Below are 11,437 nucleotides of genomic sequence, written 5' to 3'. Positions count from 1 at the left end.
CAACGCCCACAATAGGGCTAAAGCGCCACCTGCTGTAAAACGAATGAAATGATTAGTTCAAGATTCGTTCACGACTCGTTCATTTTACTGTTCGAGAGTCAAAGATTCGAATCAATAAAAAAAGTCGGTCTTCCCATCACTACTGTTCTTGACCTACTACAGACTCTATCTTGGCGTCGACTTTCAGTTCACGTCCGACCCCTTGAGGTGAGGCAGAGTACTGTTTGCCTCCCCTGCTGACTTTTCTATGCACTTTATTGGCTGGAACAGAAACGAGCCCGTGTCATGTGACCCAGTTTGATTGGATCGCACAGTCAGAAGAGAGGCATTTGAATGCGAAACACTCGAATTCGGCGATTTTTAATTAAATATCAAAAATGTGTGGAGTCATACTGAAAATGCATCTTTGACACAGATCAGTGGAAAATATTAATATTTATTTTCTGTACTTTTTTCTCTTCTTTTTTTTTATTGTGATGGCAAGTGAGACACTGCCTCCCCTGACCGCACGTCACTGATGGTAATAAACAAATACTCACTGAAAATACTACGTTTGCACAGAGGACACGTGTGTTGCAGTAGCAGCCAGGGGTCCACACAGTCTCTGTGGTACTCATGAAGACAGGGCAACACCCGCAGACACTGTGAAGACAACAGTCGCCACACGTGATCACAACTTTACATTTCATTTTAAATCTACTGTGGCGCGAAACACAATTTTAAAAAGTTTTAAAATTGTATTTCCATTTATTAATGTAATTGTTCATAGAATTAATATGTAAAGTAAAGTAAAAGAAATGTCTTACTTATGGATATTAACTGCTCTGAAAAAAAATATTATTTTATGTAAAATATTTTAAGTCAATTTAAGGTAAAAGTGAATTATGTTAATGCAAATAAAATCTACTTGACTACAATAGAGGAAATACAGATATGGATATGTCTAAAAAAATAAATCGTTCAGTCTTTGCATCACTTCAACACTGAGGTCACTGTATTGTTATTATTATTATTATTATTATTATTATTATTATAAACTGACTCAGTATAAGAAATGTTCATTCACCTGATTGTTGTTGAATGGCTCCAAACAGACAGCACAGCTGTCAACCTCTACCTGCTGACTGGTGTCACACCAAGACTTAGGCTGACGGAACGTTCTGGTCTTTAGAGACGACAATCTCTTCAGAATGTCCTGTTTGGGAAGAAGCTGGAGACGCAGAGAGACACCTTTAGGATCACTCCAGGAACTACAAGAAGTACAATCTGTTACATGACTTGTGATAATTCACTGAACATGGGAGACACAAACTCACACACCTCTGTGTCATTGTTCTGCTGTTGGTCCTGGTATTGCCAACGTGCTTGGAAGATGACTCCAGTGCTGAGGATTAGCGCCACCAGGAGGACAGTATCCCACAACTGCTTCAGGTGTTTCTACAGACACGGAGGCAGAAAAACACTGTTTAAACATGTGTCTTAGAACTTTATGACTGATTAAACGCAGCGGTGTCTGTTCGGCCTCTACACCTGGACCTGGGAGTTGGTTTCTCCAGTGCAGATGACTCCCTGCCACTCTCCGTAGCGTCCGCCCCTCGATCGACCGCAGCTTGACCACAGCGTGAGCGTGGCTCCCTGCCCGGACACACATTAGCAAGTAGCAGTATGTGCTCAGTGTCAGCTCACCACTGGAGGGTGCTACTGGCTAAAAAACATACAGTCAGACGTTTGTTACAGAGCTCACCAGGTTGTCACGCAGGAAGGTCTTGTATGTGATTTTGGCTGTTGCCTGAAGCCCCCTGTGAACAGACGATAAGGCCGGTCAACGCGTCACTCATGGCGGATTCAGACGGTTTCCATGTCAACCAGATTCAGGGCTCTGATACGGCGCTTAAGTTAGTTAGTTTTATTTTACACAGCGAAAGGCAACGTAAACGTGCTAAAGTAATAGCTATCGTTAGCATTAGCGGAACAACAACAACAACAACAAAAGTTTTATTTACCTGAGTAGAGCCCCAATCAACTTAGTAACATTTTCAGAAGTCTGGATAACAATGATGGGCTTAGACAGCACCTGTGACAGATCCATCTGCAGCACAGAGGAGATGTTTTTATACGTCAATTTGTCATTGTATTTGTTTAAAATGTTGCACTGAAGATATACATATATATACACACACATATATGTATGTGTATGTGTGTATATATACATATATATATACATATATGTATAAAATTAATTTATTTAACCTCAGAGACGGTGTTTTGATTGAGAGCTAAAATGATCAGGGCTGAAGCTCCGAGGACCAAGGCCCGCTTCATCTGAAACATAAAGAACAGACTACATCAGTCTGACCACTCGGTTATCGAACTATGTTTCCAGACAGCATTTCATCCTCAGTGACCTCACTGACTTTATTGACCACTGCATCAGCAAATGACTCCTGATTCCCAGTGGATGACTTGTTATCATCCATCTCCACAGGCACCAGTCCAATCCATGGCTCCTGCTCTTTGGTATCATCCTCCTCTTTACCTTCACTCACCTTCGTCTCCTCATCCTGAACCTGAGCAAAAACAGACATTCCTGTTAATACAATAACTTTACACCACACAATTTAGCAGGCTTAAAAAATAATAATAAAAAATACCAAAAGCATGTTTTGTCTATTAGCGACATTTGTTTGTTTTTTGTTTGTTTGTTTTTTTACCAAGTAACCTTTTAAATATAAAACACCAGTTTCTCAATAACTTTGTACTCATTGTGATGACCGTCAGGTGTCACGTTAAGTAGAACAAGAACCCTCACATCATAAACTTAAAATGAACTGACCAGGACTAGCTCTCCGTCCAGCTCCTCTCGGTCCTCGGAGCTGCCGCTGTCCCCGCTGGACTCCACCACCTCCCCCTGAAGTACAGTGTTGACACCGGGCCGCTGCTCCAGGAAAACCTCCACCTGAGCGACCTGCTCAGCTGCCGCTGGCAGCAACAGCAGCCACGGCCACCGCAGCAGGAGCAACGGGACCGTTACCCAGATACAACGGAAGTAGAAACTCGGAGACATGGTCCAACAAACAACAGCGGGAAACAGGAACTAAAAACTGTGAAGGATCCCCGGTTCTAAACGATTGTCAGTCGACATTTTACTAAAAACCTGACAGCGTTTTGTTCGCCAAAGCTTTGAAAGAATGTAAACAAGCCATGGTAGAGCTTCCGGCGTTAACCGGAAAACGAGAGAGGGTCACCATCTCGACTTAAAGGTACAGAGAGTATTTACAATTAGTATTATATTGGTATTTGCTATCAGAAGTATTAATTCTTGATGGTATTACTCCAGTTTATTTTTTTAGTACAGATTTGTTCGGTAAAACAAAATGTGTCATCTATGTTAATACAATTTATTTATGTCGTACTTAATAATCTCCAAGACGATTTAACGAATCGTTTAAGCAAGAATAGTTTTAGCAATACGAAACATTGCTGTGGCTCAGGCTGGCTAACGTAAGTTCAAATTCTGTAACGATTTATTGACATTTCTTCTTTAAGCTTCTCTATTTAGTGGTTAATTAAACTAATCTCCTAGGCTTCACTTTTTCCTAATCATTCTAATCACCTCCAAAGGAACTCTTAATATTATAATTCTGTGAATATGTATTAATTACATCATAGCAGGTCTCATTATCATCTTACAGACGTTCTCTTTTCATCTTGCTGTGATTGTTGTCACTCATCACTTCTCAATTCTTCAACTAAGCAATAGTTACATAACTAAGCCTAGAATGATCCTATATCAATTTTGAAGAAATAAGCGTTTTCAAGTTGGGCGTGGCTTTTACGTGTTTTTGTTCGGAGTGATCCTCTTGTCATTTCTCCTATCTTTGGCTGTCAGCTGGTTGGGCTTCAAGAGTAACGAGCGGAGCAAGGATCGTATTTTCATATCGTTTTCCACCTGCAGCCGGCAGCTCAAAGACGGACAAACGCCTATAAGAGGATTCTGAAGCCAGAAGAAGAGCATCACGGTGTCGATTAACGGTGGTTAACGGAGCTGCGTCTGCCCGTTAGCATTAGGTCCATTAGGTAAACGGAGCGCCGTCCTTCCCACATCATCACCAGGTCATGAGCGGAAGAGTCGGAGACCTCAGTCCTAAACAGGCTGAAGCGCTACAGCAGGTGAGTGGGAAATAAAATCCAAACATTTTAAATGAATTACAAAAAGGTTCAAATCAGATTCGCACACATCCCCCCCAATTATACATTAATATTCAAACACAGTTTACAGTTTGTAGTTCAAAGCTAACGTTTTATCTGTCAGTTTCTTAATGTTTTAAGGATGTAACAACGTAATAGGATGTAACAACGAAGACGATTCATTGTTGAATAATCAGTGACTTTTGTTTTGTTTATTTAATCATGTTACTTATTTAGGCTGTAATGATTTGACCATTGGTTCAAACTGAAGGACGTGTACCACTGGCGGTACTTTAAACTCCCCTAGTGGTGCACGGGATTCTGTAAGTGACTTTGTTGTTCTGAATATTTAGGTAAACTAAATAAACAATAAAAAAACAACAACAATAGCTTTAGCTCCTGCTATAATTTAACAGTCATCACAGTCTTTCTCAGCAGCTTCCAACAGTGACAGTGACTCATCATTAAGCCGTATTGCCTCACTGTTAACAGTAGTGCAGCTTAGAAGCTAATTCCTTAATAATCCATCATCTGTAAATCTGTGAAGGTTCTTAGTCTTCTACAGGGGTGCATTCCTCTTTTTTTATTCAGAACGTTTTCATTCCAATAATGTGTAGCAACATGTCTTTTAGGGTGTTTTGACAGTAATTAAATATTAATATTTACCCTCATGACTCATCATTTGTGTGTCACCACAGTTGTGTGGTGGCTACGGTGAATGCTAGCGTTAAGTGAAGTTACTAACTTCTCTTTACCACTTGGTCCCAATTGTACTGTACAATACTGTTCACCACAGTACATGAACTCTAAGATAATGTTATCAGCGTACATTGATACCAGTATCTAATGAAGTCATCCTGTTAATCAATAACTTCCAGGCAGTGATTAAAACCTCATTGTCAATGTGCGTATAATTAATTCACATAATTCATTTTTTAAAATAATTTTATCCATACAGAACAAAAAGAAAAACTAGTGGGCCTGTGGGCCAAAACAGCCCACAGGACCACAGGCCAGCTTGATAAATTTTGAAAATAAAAAAATTAAAATACATAAACGCTTCAGGTTCAGGATATCAGAATTGTATTTCATTAAATATAATGATAATAATAACAAATATTTAATATATTGATTGATTGTACTGGTTCGGCCCACTTGACATCTAATTAGGTTGTATGTGGCCCGTGAGCCAAAATGAGTTTGACGCCGCTGCTCTACTGTGTTTATACCAAACATCCAGTCCACATGAAAGTGTATAAATCACAACTTGTGACTATGAGTCACAAGTTCAAACCCCGTGAATTTAAAATGAAAAGCTCTACAGTCAGAATCAAAACAACATTTATTGGCCATAGGCAGGTGACTGTATTAGTGTTTTTAGCTTCAGGATCCTAGTGTTACTGCACTCACGCAGCCCATCATGTCGTTCCTAATTATGGACCACAACAGTCAATTAAACCCCCTTCCCACTCCTGTCTTTGACCATAGTTTCGAGAGAGGATACAAGACATTCTTCCTCAACTTCCTGCACAGCATGACCACTTCCTGTTACGCTGGCTCAGAGGTAAGTGGAAATGCGACACCTACACTTCCTCTTTGGCCTCTGTAAATAAATCTAGTTCCTGTCGTGATTAAGGTAAAAAAAATCCCTTCCACGTCAGTGTATCAGCTGGTGTGTCAGGCAGAAGCTGCAGAGCTTCATCACATTAAGAGATATTTCGCAACACATGTTGAGAGTGTTTGCATTTTGAGGAAGAGAGTTGCATGTTTTTTTGCTTTTGAAAAGAGATGTTAAAACCACAAAAGTCAGACTGATGGTGTTTGGTCACAGACTGAGGTCGACTGCAGTGATGAAGGACGGCCTTGTTCTGACGGTTTATCTAACAGAGGTCCAACACTCTACTGTATGTACCAGGCTAATCCAGTGGTAATCGCATTAAATGTGCACCGTCATTAGCTTCGGCCCAAAGACTTACATTTCTCTGCCTTTAATTACAGTAAATACAATTTGAAAACAAAAACTCCGACTTCTCTGAAAGACCCGTGGGACATGTTTCCAGCACCTGATAATAATTTGAGCATAAAGTAATGTTGTAAATTCTGCCCCTAGTGGTTCACATCGTTATTATTATTATCAATATCCATTCATTATTTACAGTTATTTTCTTTAAAAAAAACAGTTTCTTGGTGGTAAATATTTAAACGCTTTTTCCCTGTTTATTTTAGCCAGAAACTTTAACGTGCAGAAGTCTGAAGCCATGCTGCGGAAGGTAAAAAAAAAAAAATTTTTCTTCTTATGACACTTCTGCTTCTTAAAGCAACATGACTTGTGTAATATCCACACTTGTTTTTCTTTATTTTCCCTCACTCATCTGTGTAATGTGTAAAAATGCAGTTACCACCAAGTGTTGACAGTCCCTAAGTGTGGGAGTGGCCTGTGTGGTAATGCTGGCTGTCATCACAGCAGCCTGAGATGATAAGATACAGATGTCAGGACATGATTTAGGAGAACAACACTTGCCTCCAGCTCTTCTAACACATTATTATCAATGATTTCAAAGTGCTGTTAACTTCTTGGCAGGTTTACTTTCTCAAACAAAAAAAACACAAACAAAAACGACTGCTTTTATTAGCGTTTGAATCAGTCACACAGATTGATGAAACATCAACAACCTGAAGACGCTGGTTTGGCCTTTATGGATTGTAAAATATTAACCAGTGTCTGCAGGTGTCCACATCAGTAGACAGCTGATCTGCTGCCTGCTGATGCAGCAGGTTCTACCCCGCTGTCTGTCTGAAACCTCCTGAGCTCTTTAATTCACAGATTATGTCAGATTATGTCGTGTTAATCTGCTACTGTGTTGTCCTGACCCACATTCTCGTCTTCTTTCAGCATTTGGAGTTTAGGAAACAACTGAAAGTAGACGTCATTATTACCGAATGGCGCCCACCAGAGGTGAAACACTAACGTTTGATTCAAACCAATCACACACAAGTACACACTATGCAACTGAACTAAAGCAACTGAGTGGCTGCCTTTAGGTGATAGAGAAGTACCTGTCAGGAGGGATGTGTGGCCATGACCGTGAAGGAAGCCCCATTTGGTACGATGTGATTGGACCAGTGGATCCTAAAGGCCTCTTTTTGTCCGCCTCTAAACAAGATTTCATTAAATCTAAAATCCGAGACTGTGAGATGCTGCAGAGAGAATGTAACCTCCAGTCTGAGAGGGTGAGTCAAACAGCAGCCTCAGGTTTAATTTAAGGTCACATGGACGGCCAAAGAATGAAAACTTCCAATCTTTAGGATTTCCTGATTGGCTGATTCCATTCAGTTTTTGAGTCTAAAAACTCATCTTGTCCTTTATTGTGACAGAAGGGTCACGTGACTAAACGCTCCAATCAAGGTTAACAGAAGGGAGTTTTTTTTCTCATTGACCACTGTCAGATGTTCTTAAATAAATTGTTAGATGCTTGAATACTTTTCAGAGAAAGATTATATCTTTCCTGTTTCTCTTTTTACTTCTTAGTTGGGGAGAAATGTGGAGTCGATCACCATGATTTACGATGTTGAAGGTCTAGGTCTGAAACACTTGTGGAAGCCTGCAATAGAAACATATGGAGAGGTACGGAAACACCCACACACTTAGGCATTAGGCATTCCCTAACCTTAACCGTTACAAATCTATACCTAATCTTGATCCTAACCCTAATTTTAATCCAAACATCAATTTACCCTCTTTCCTGATGGAGACCTGAAAATGTCCTCCCAAAGCCAACGAGTCCCTTTAACAAAGCATTTTAACTAAAAACCAAAAAAATGTCCCCACAAGGATAGATATACCTACATTACAAGCACACACACACATACATGCATACATGACTAATGAGTTCTTCACTGTCACCAGATTCTGCAGATGTTTGAAGACAACTACCCAGAAGGTCTAAAGAGACTGTTTGTCATAAAAGGTGATTTTTGTTTCCTGTCACAGCCAACAACTCATCACTGAATGTAATGCAGTGAGTCGTGAATGGAAAGTCATCGTTGACTCACAGAAATAACGCTGTGGTCTATGAACAGAGCATGCAGTGTGAAATGGAAAGAAAAAAAAAATCAAGCCATACATTTGCTAATAAAGGAGCAGTTACCTTTTGAAAGTGAGCCTCGAAATTTATTACACCACTCTGCTGCTCAACACCATGTATATATATGTATATCCATATAGTACGTGTATATATACATATATATGTATATACACACACACAAATATACATATATGTATGTGTACGTAAATATATTAATATATATTTATATATTTTTTTGTACAGCTCCAAAACTCTTTCCTGTGGCCTACAACCTCGTCAAGCACTTTCTGTGCGAAAACACAAGACAAAAGATTTTTATTCTCGGAGGTGAGACCCAGACCAGATCACTGGGAAGTTTGCTTTTGGTGTTGTTTTTCTGTTAAAAATAATAATCCTGTGTTTTGGCAGAGAACTGGCAGGAGGTTTTATTAAAGTACATCGACGCAGAGGAGTTACCAGTGATATACGGGGGCAAACTGACAGACCCTGATGGAGACCCTCGCTGTCGGACCATGGTGAGTCAGTGTACTCAAAACCTCTTTGCATTTGTGAGTTGACGGGACTGAGGTCACGCTGTCCACCGCAGGTGGAGTTTAAGTATTACTAGCTGCAGCACAATACTCGGTTTAACGCCAAAAGATGGAATGATGAAATGAGAGTTTCTTAGATGGCAGCGTAACCATGAAGCACCGTAGGTCAAGGACGTCATAAACCGAGGACTATTCCATATTGTATTGCACAAGAGGCGGCAAATAGTGACAAAAATAATTTAAAAAACTTCATACGCAGTTAGTTAAATAAATTAACACTACGACTGGCTAAGCACATGACCTGCGCTGGATATGTGTCTGACCCTAAACTGATCAACTCCTGTGCAATGGCTTCTCTGTGTAGACTGTAGTTTTCCATTGGTGGTTTGTGTCGCTGATGTTGCTGTTTACAAACTGCTTTGGACAGAGTCTGTGTCTGTCTGATAACACGCGTCTCAATTTGACTGGCAAATTGTGTCTATGTGACTACAACCTGCTCTATTTTTCCCTATACTTCCATAAAGATTGGATTTGGGGTTTTTTCCCCCACATAAAATAGGAAGAATGTTACGTAAAAAAATACACGTGTTGTTTTAATTTTTTGAGACAGCTGATATTTACCGTTTAAAAAGTGATGCACGAATGCATGGCTTAAAATACAGCAGGTCATTGAATACCTACAGGTGTCAGAAGCGCTCTGTCCTACAACCAGGAACTGCTGCTAGTGTGACACAGTGTGTGTTCTGGCAACAAACTGATGACTTGATAGAACTGCCTCGCTGTATAGATAGAAAGGCTTCAGCCACTGTAGGCAGTGTAGTGCTGAGAACAGCAGCTTCAGTAGTCACCTGCTCAGAGATGACGATTTAAGATGAAAAAAAAAAAATTAATGTGTGTTTGTCACTGTTTCTATAGATTAATAATTGTGCCCGGGACTGATGAGGAACTGAAGGAGGGATTTTCATTTTCAGCCTCGTTCAAGAGATGAAACAATTGACATGGACAGTCAGAATGTGTTTTTACGTTTCATTTTATAGACTTATTTCAAATGACTATTTTTAGGTAGTGGAATGTGGCGTTGACATTACTCTGTAAGGTTTTGTCATAGTACATTGGAATGTTATGTTTTTGTAGTTTTCCATATCAAACCATGATTATAAAGCTAAAAACCAGTAATGTTTCTGTTTTCTCTATTCGTTTCTTTCTTTGATTTTTCTCAACACTGTCACGTTGATACATTTTAAGATTAATTTAGACCACTAACAAACCATCCGTTTAGATGACAGTGACTTGTCACTGAGTAACGCAATTGCGTATTTTTCTTCTGGGGGAGGAGAGGGGCGCTTGTATTGTGACACACTTCATATAATTAACGCCTAATTAACATGAATCAATGTATATATGTAAATTACAGGCTGGTGATCTGCCTGCTGGGCATTGCTGCCTGACGCACCTCCACCAGTGCCTTTGTGCTGGCGTGCTCATCTGAACACCTCCTTTGGCCCCACTAGTGCCTGAGTGTCACTAGTGGTGCCAACTTACCTCAAGGATGATTTCCTTGGTATGATCATGGGGTGAGGATTAGGGCTGTGGCAGGGGAATTATTGGGGGTCATCCTTATACTTACCTTCAGGGTATGGGAAGGGGCTGAGGTAAGAGATGGGGTGGCTTACTGGACTATGGCTTTTCCTGATTAGTTGGTTGTTTTTTATAAATTGACCATCTTACTGTAAGACACATCTTCAGTAGTGGACCTTGGGGTCATCGAGTGTTTCGGCCATTATCACTAGACACTCTCTCCATAGGAAGGCCCTGCTGGGGTTGATCATGCCCCAGGGTGTTAGGTTTGTAACTAGATTTCTAACTTGATTGTAGCTAGATTCCTGACTTAGATTTTTGCGCTAGAGTTACCGTTTATTATTTAGTTATACCTATTGTGTTTACTATTGTGGGTAAATTTACGTTAAAGTGAATGGGTCATGCTTTGTTTGGCCCCCAACTCACCTCTTTCCTCCTGAGCCACAGCCAAAAGCTGCCCTTCTCTGCCTCTTCTGCCAGTTCCCTAATGGCTTTCCTGCGCCCTGCTCCTGTGCATCCCATGTCGTGGAGCAGGTGTACAGTTGAGGACCCGACGAAGCCCCTGCATCCTACTTCAACGGGGCACATGATGGTTTTCCAGCCAGCCTCTCTGCATTCTGCTGCCAAGTCTGCGTACTTTGTTGTACATGTTTCCGCTCATTGGCAGCCTCCAAGCCTTCCTCCCATGGGACGGTAAGCTCCACCATCAGAATGGTCCTGCGTGGTTCTGACCACATGATCAGATCTGGCCGGAGCAGAGTTTCTGTGATCTCCCTGGGAAATTGGAGCTGGCTCCCCAGGTCGACCCTCATTGACCACTTACTGCCTGGTGAGAGTACAGTTGGTGTTACTCTCTGGCAAGGAAGGTTGGCGTTCTCTCCGGCCTTTGCAAACCGTATCAGAGGTCTTGCTGAGGTGGAAGGTCTGTTGTTGGCCTCTTGTCTGCATGACTCCGCCACCTCTGCCAGCTTCCTTAACACCAGGTCATGACGCCACCTGTAGTGGCCTTGGGACAATGCGGTCTTACAGCCTGACAGGATATGCTGGAGGCTTGCA

The 11,437-nt window shown here is 41.0% G+C and overlaps 2 protein-coding genes across 6 annotated transcripts in view; one reads left to right on the top strand and one right to left on the bottom strand.

Annotated features, from left to right (window-relative positions):
• rnf215 (ring finger protein 215) overlaps window positions 1-3,237 on the bottom strand; it is a 6,502-nt gene extending 3,265 nt beyond the window's left edge. Inside the window, exons 1-9 of one of the 4 annotated variants that reach the window (XM_025053039.1) lie at window positions 2,834-3,237; window positions 2,406-2,567; window positions 2,251-2,322; window positions 2,004-2,089; window positions 1,745-1,799; window positions 1,537-1,635; window positions 1,321-1,437; window positions 1,067-1,210; window positions 540-642 (exon numbers count right to left, since the gene is read on the bottom strand). In XM_025053039.1, the coding sequence (XP_024908807.1) occupies window positions 540-642; window positions 1,067-1,210; window positions 1,321-1,437; window positions 1,537-1,635; window positions 1,745-1,799; window positions 2,004-2,089; window positions 2,251-2,322; window positions 2,406-2,567; window positions 2,834-3,064 (1,069 nt within the window). In that variant the 5' untranslated portion in view covers window positions 3,065-3,237. Of the gene's footprint in view, window positions 1-539; window positions 643-1,066; window positions 1,211-1,320; window positions 1,438-1,530; window positions 1,636-1,744; window positions 1,800-2,003; window positions 2,090-2,250; window positions 2,323-2,405; window positions 2,568-2,833 lie in introns of all 4 variants that reach the window. The other 3 variants (XM_025053038.1, XM_025053041.1, XM_025053040.1) reach the window with 3 other exon arrangements.
• A 652-nt stretch (window positions 3,238-3,889) lies between these two features.
• Window positions 3,890-11,437, top strand: part of LOC103397729 (SEC14-like protein 2) — a 10,483-nt gene continuing 2,935 nt past the window's right edge. Inside the window, exons 1-10 of one of the 2 annotated variants that reach the window (XM_025053037.1) lie at window positions 3,890-4,170; window positions 5,677-5,752; window positions 6,020-6,092; window positions 6,415-6,458; window positions 7,082-7,144; window positions 7,231-7,419; window positions 7,718-7,813; window positions 8,096-8,156; window positions 8,517-8,600; window positions 8,682-8,788. In XM_025053037.1, the coding sequence (XP_024908805.1) occupies window positions 5,723-5,752; window positions 6,020-6,092; window positions 6,415-6,458; window positions 7,082-7,144; window positions 7,231-7,419; window positions 7,718-7,813; window positions 8,096-8,156; window positions 8,517-8,600; window positions 8,682-8,788 (747 nt within the window). In that variant the 5' untranslated portion in view covers window positions 3,890-4,170; window positions 5,677-5,722. The remainder of the gene's footprint in view (window positions 4,171-5,676; window positions 5,753-6,019; window positions 6,093-6,414; window positions 6,459-7,081; window positions 7,145-7,230; window positions 7,420-7,717; window positions 7,814-8,095; window positions 8,157-8,516; window positions 8,601-8,681; window positions 8,789-11,437) is intronic. The other variant, XM_025053036.1, reaches the window with a different exon arrangement.

The sequence above is a fragment of the Cynoglossus semilaevis genome, chromosome Z (assembly GCF_000523025.1).
Source record: "Cynoglossus semilaevis isolate Cse_v1.0 chromosome Z, Cse_v1.0, whole genome shotgun sequence".
Lineage (NCBI taxonomy): Eukaryota > Metazoa > Chordata > Actinopteri > Pleuronectiformes > Cynoglossidae > Cynoglossus > Cynoglossus semilaevis.
Note: the sequence above shows the minus strand (reverse complement) of the source record. Positions and strands in the feature narration are given on the sequence as shown.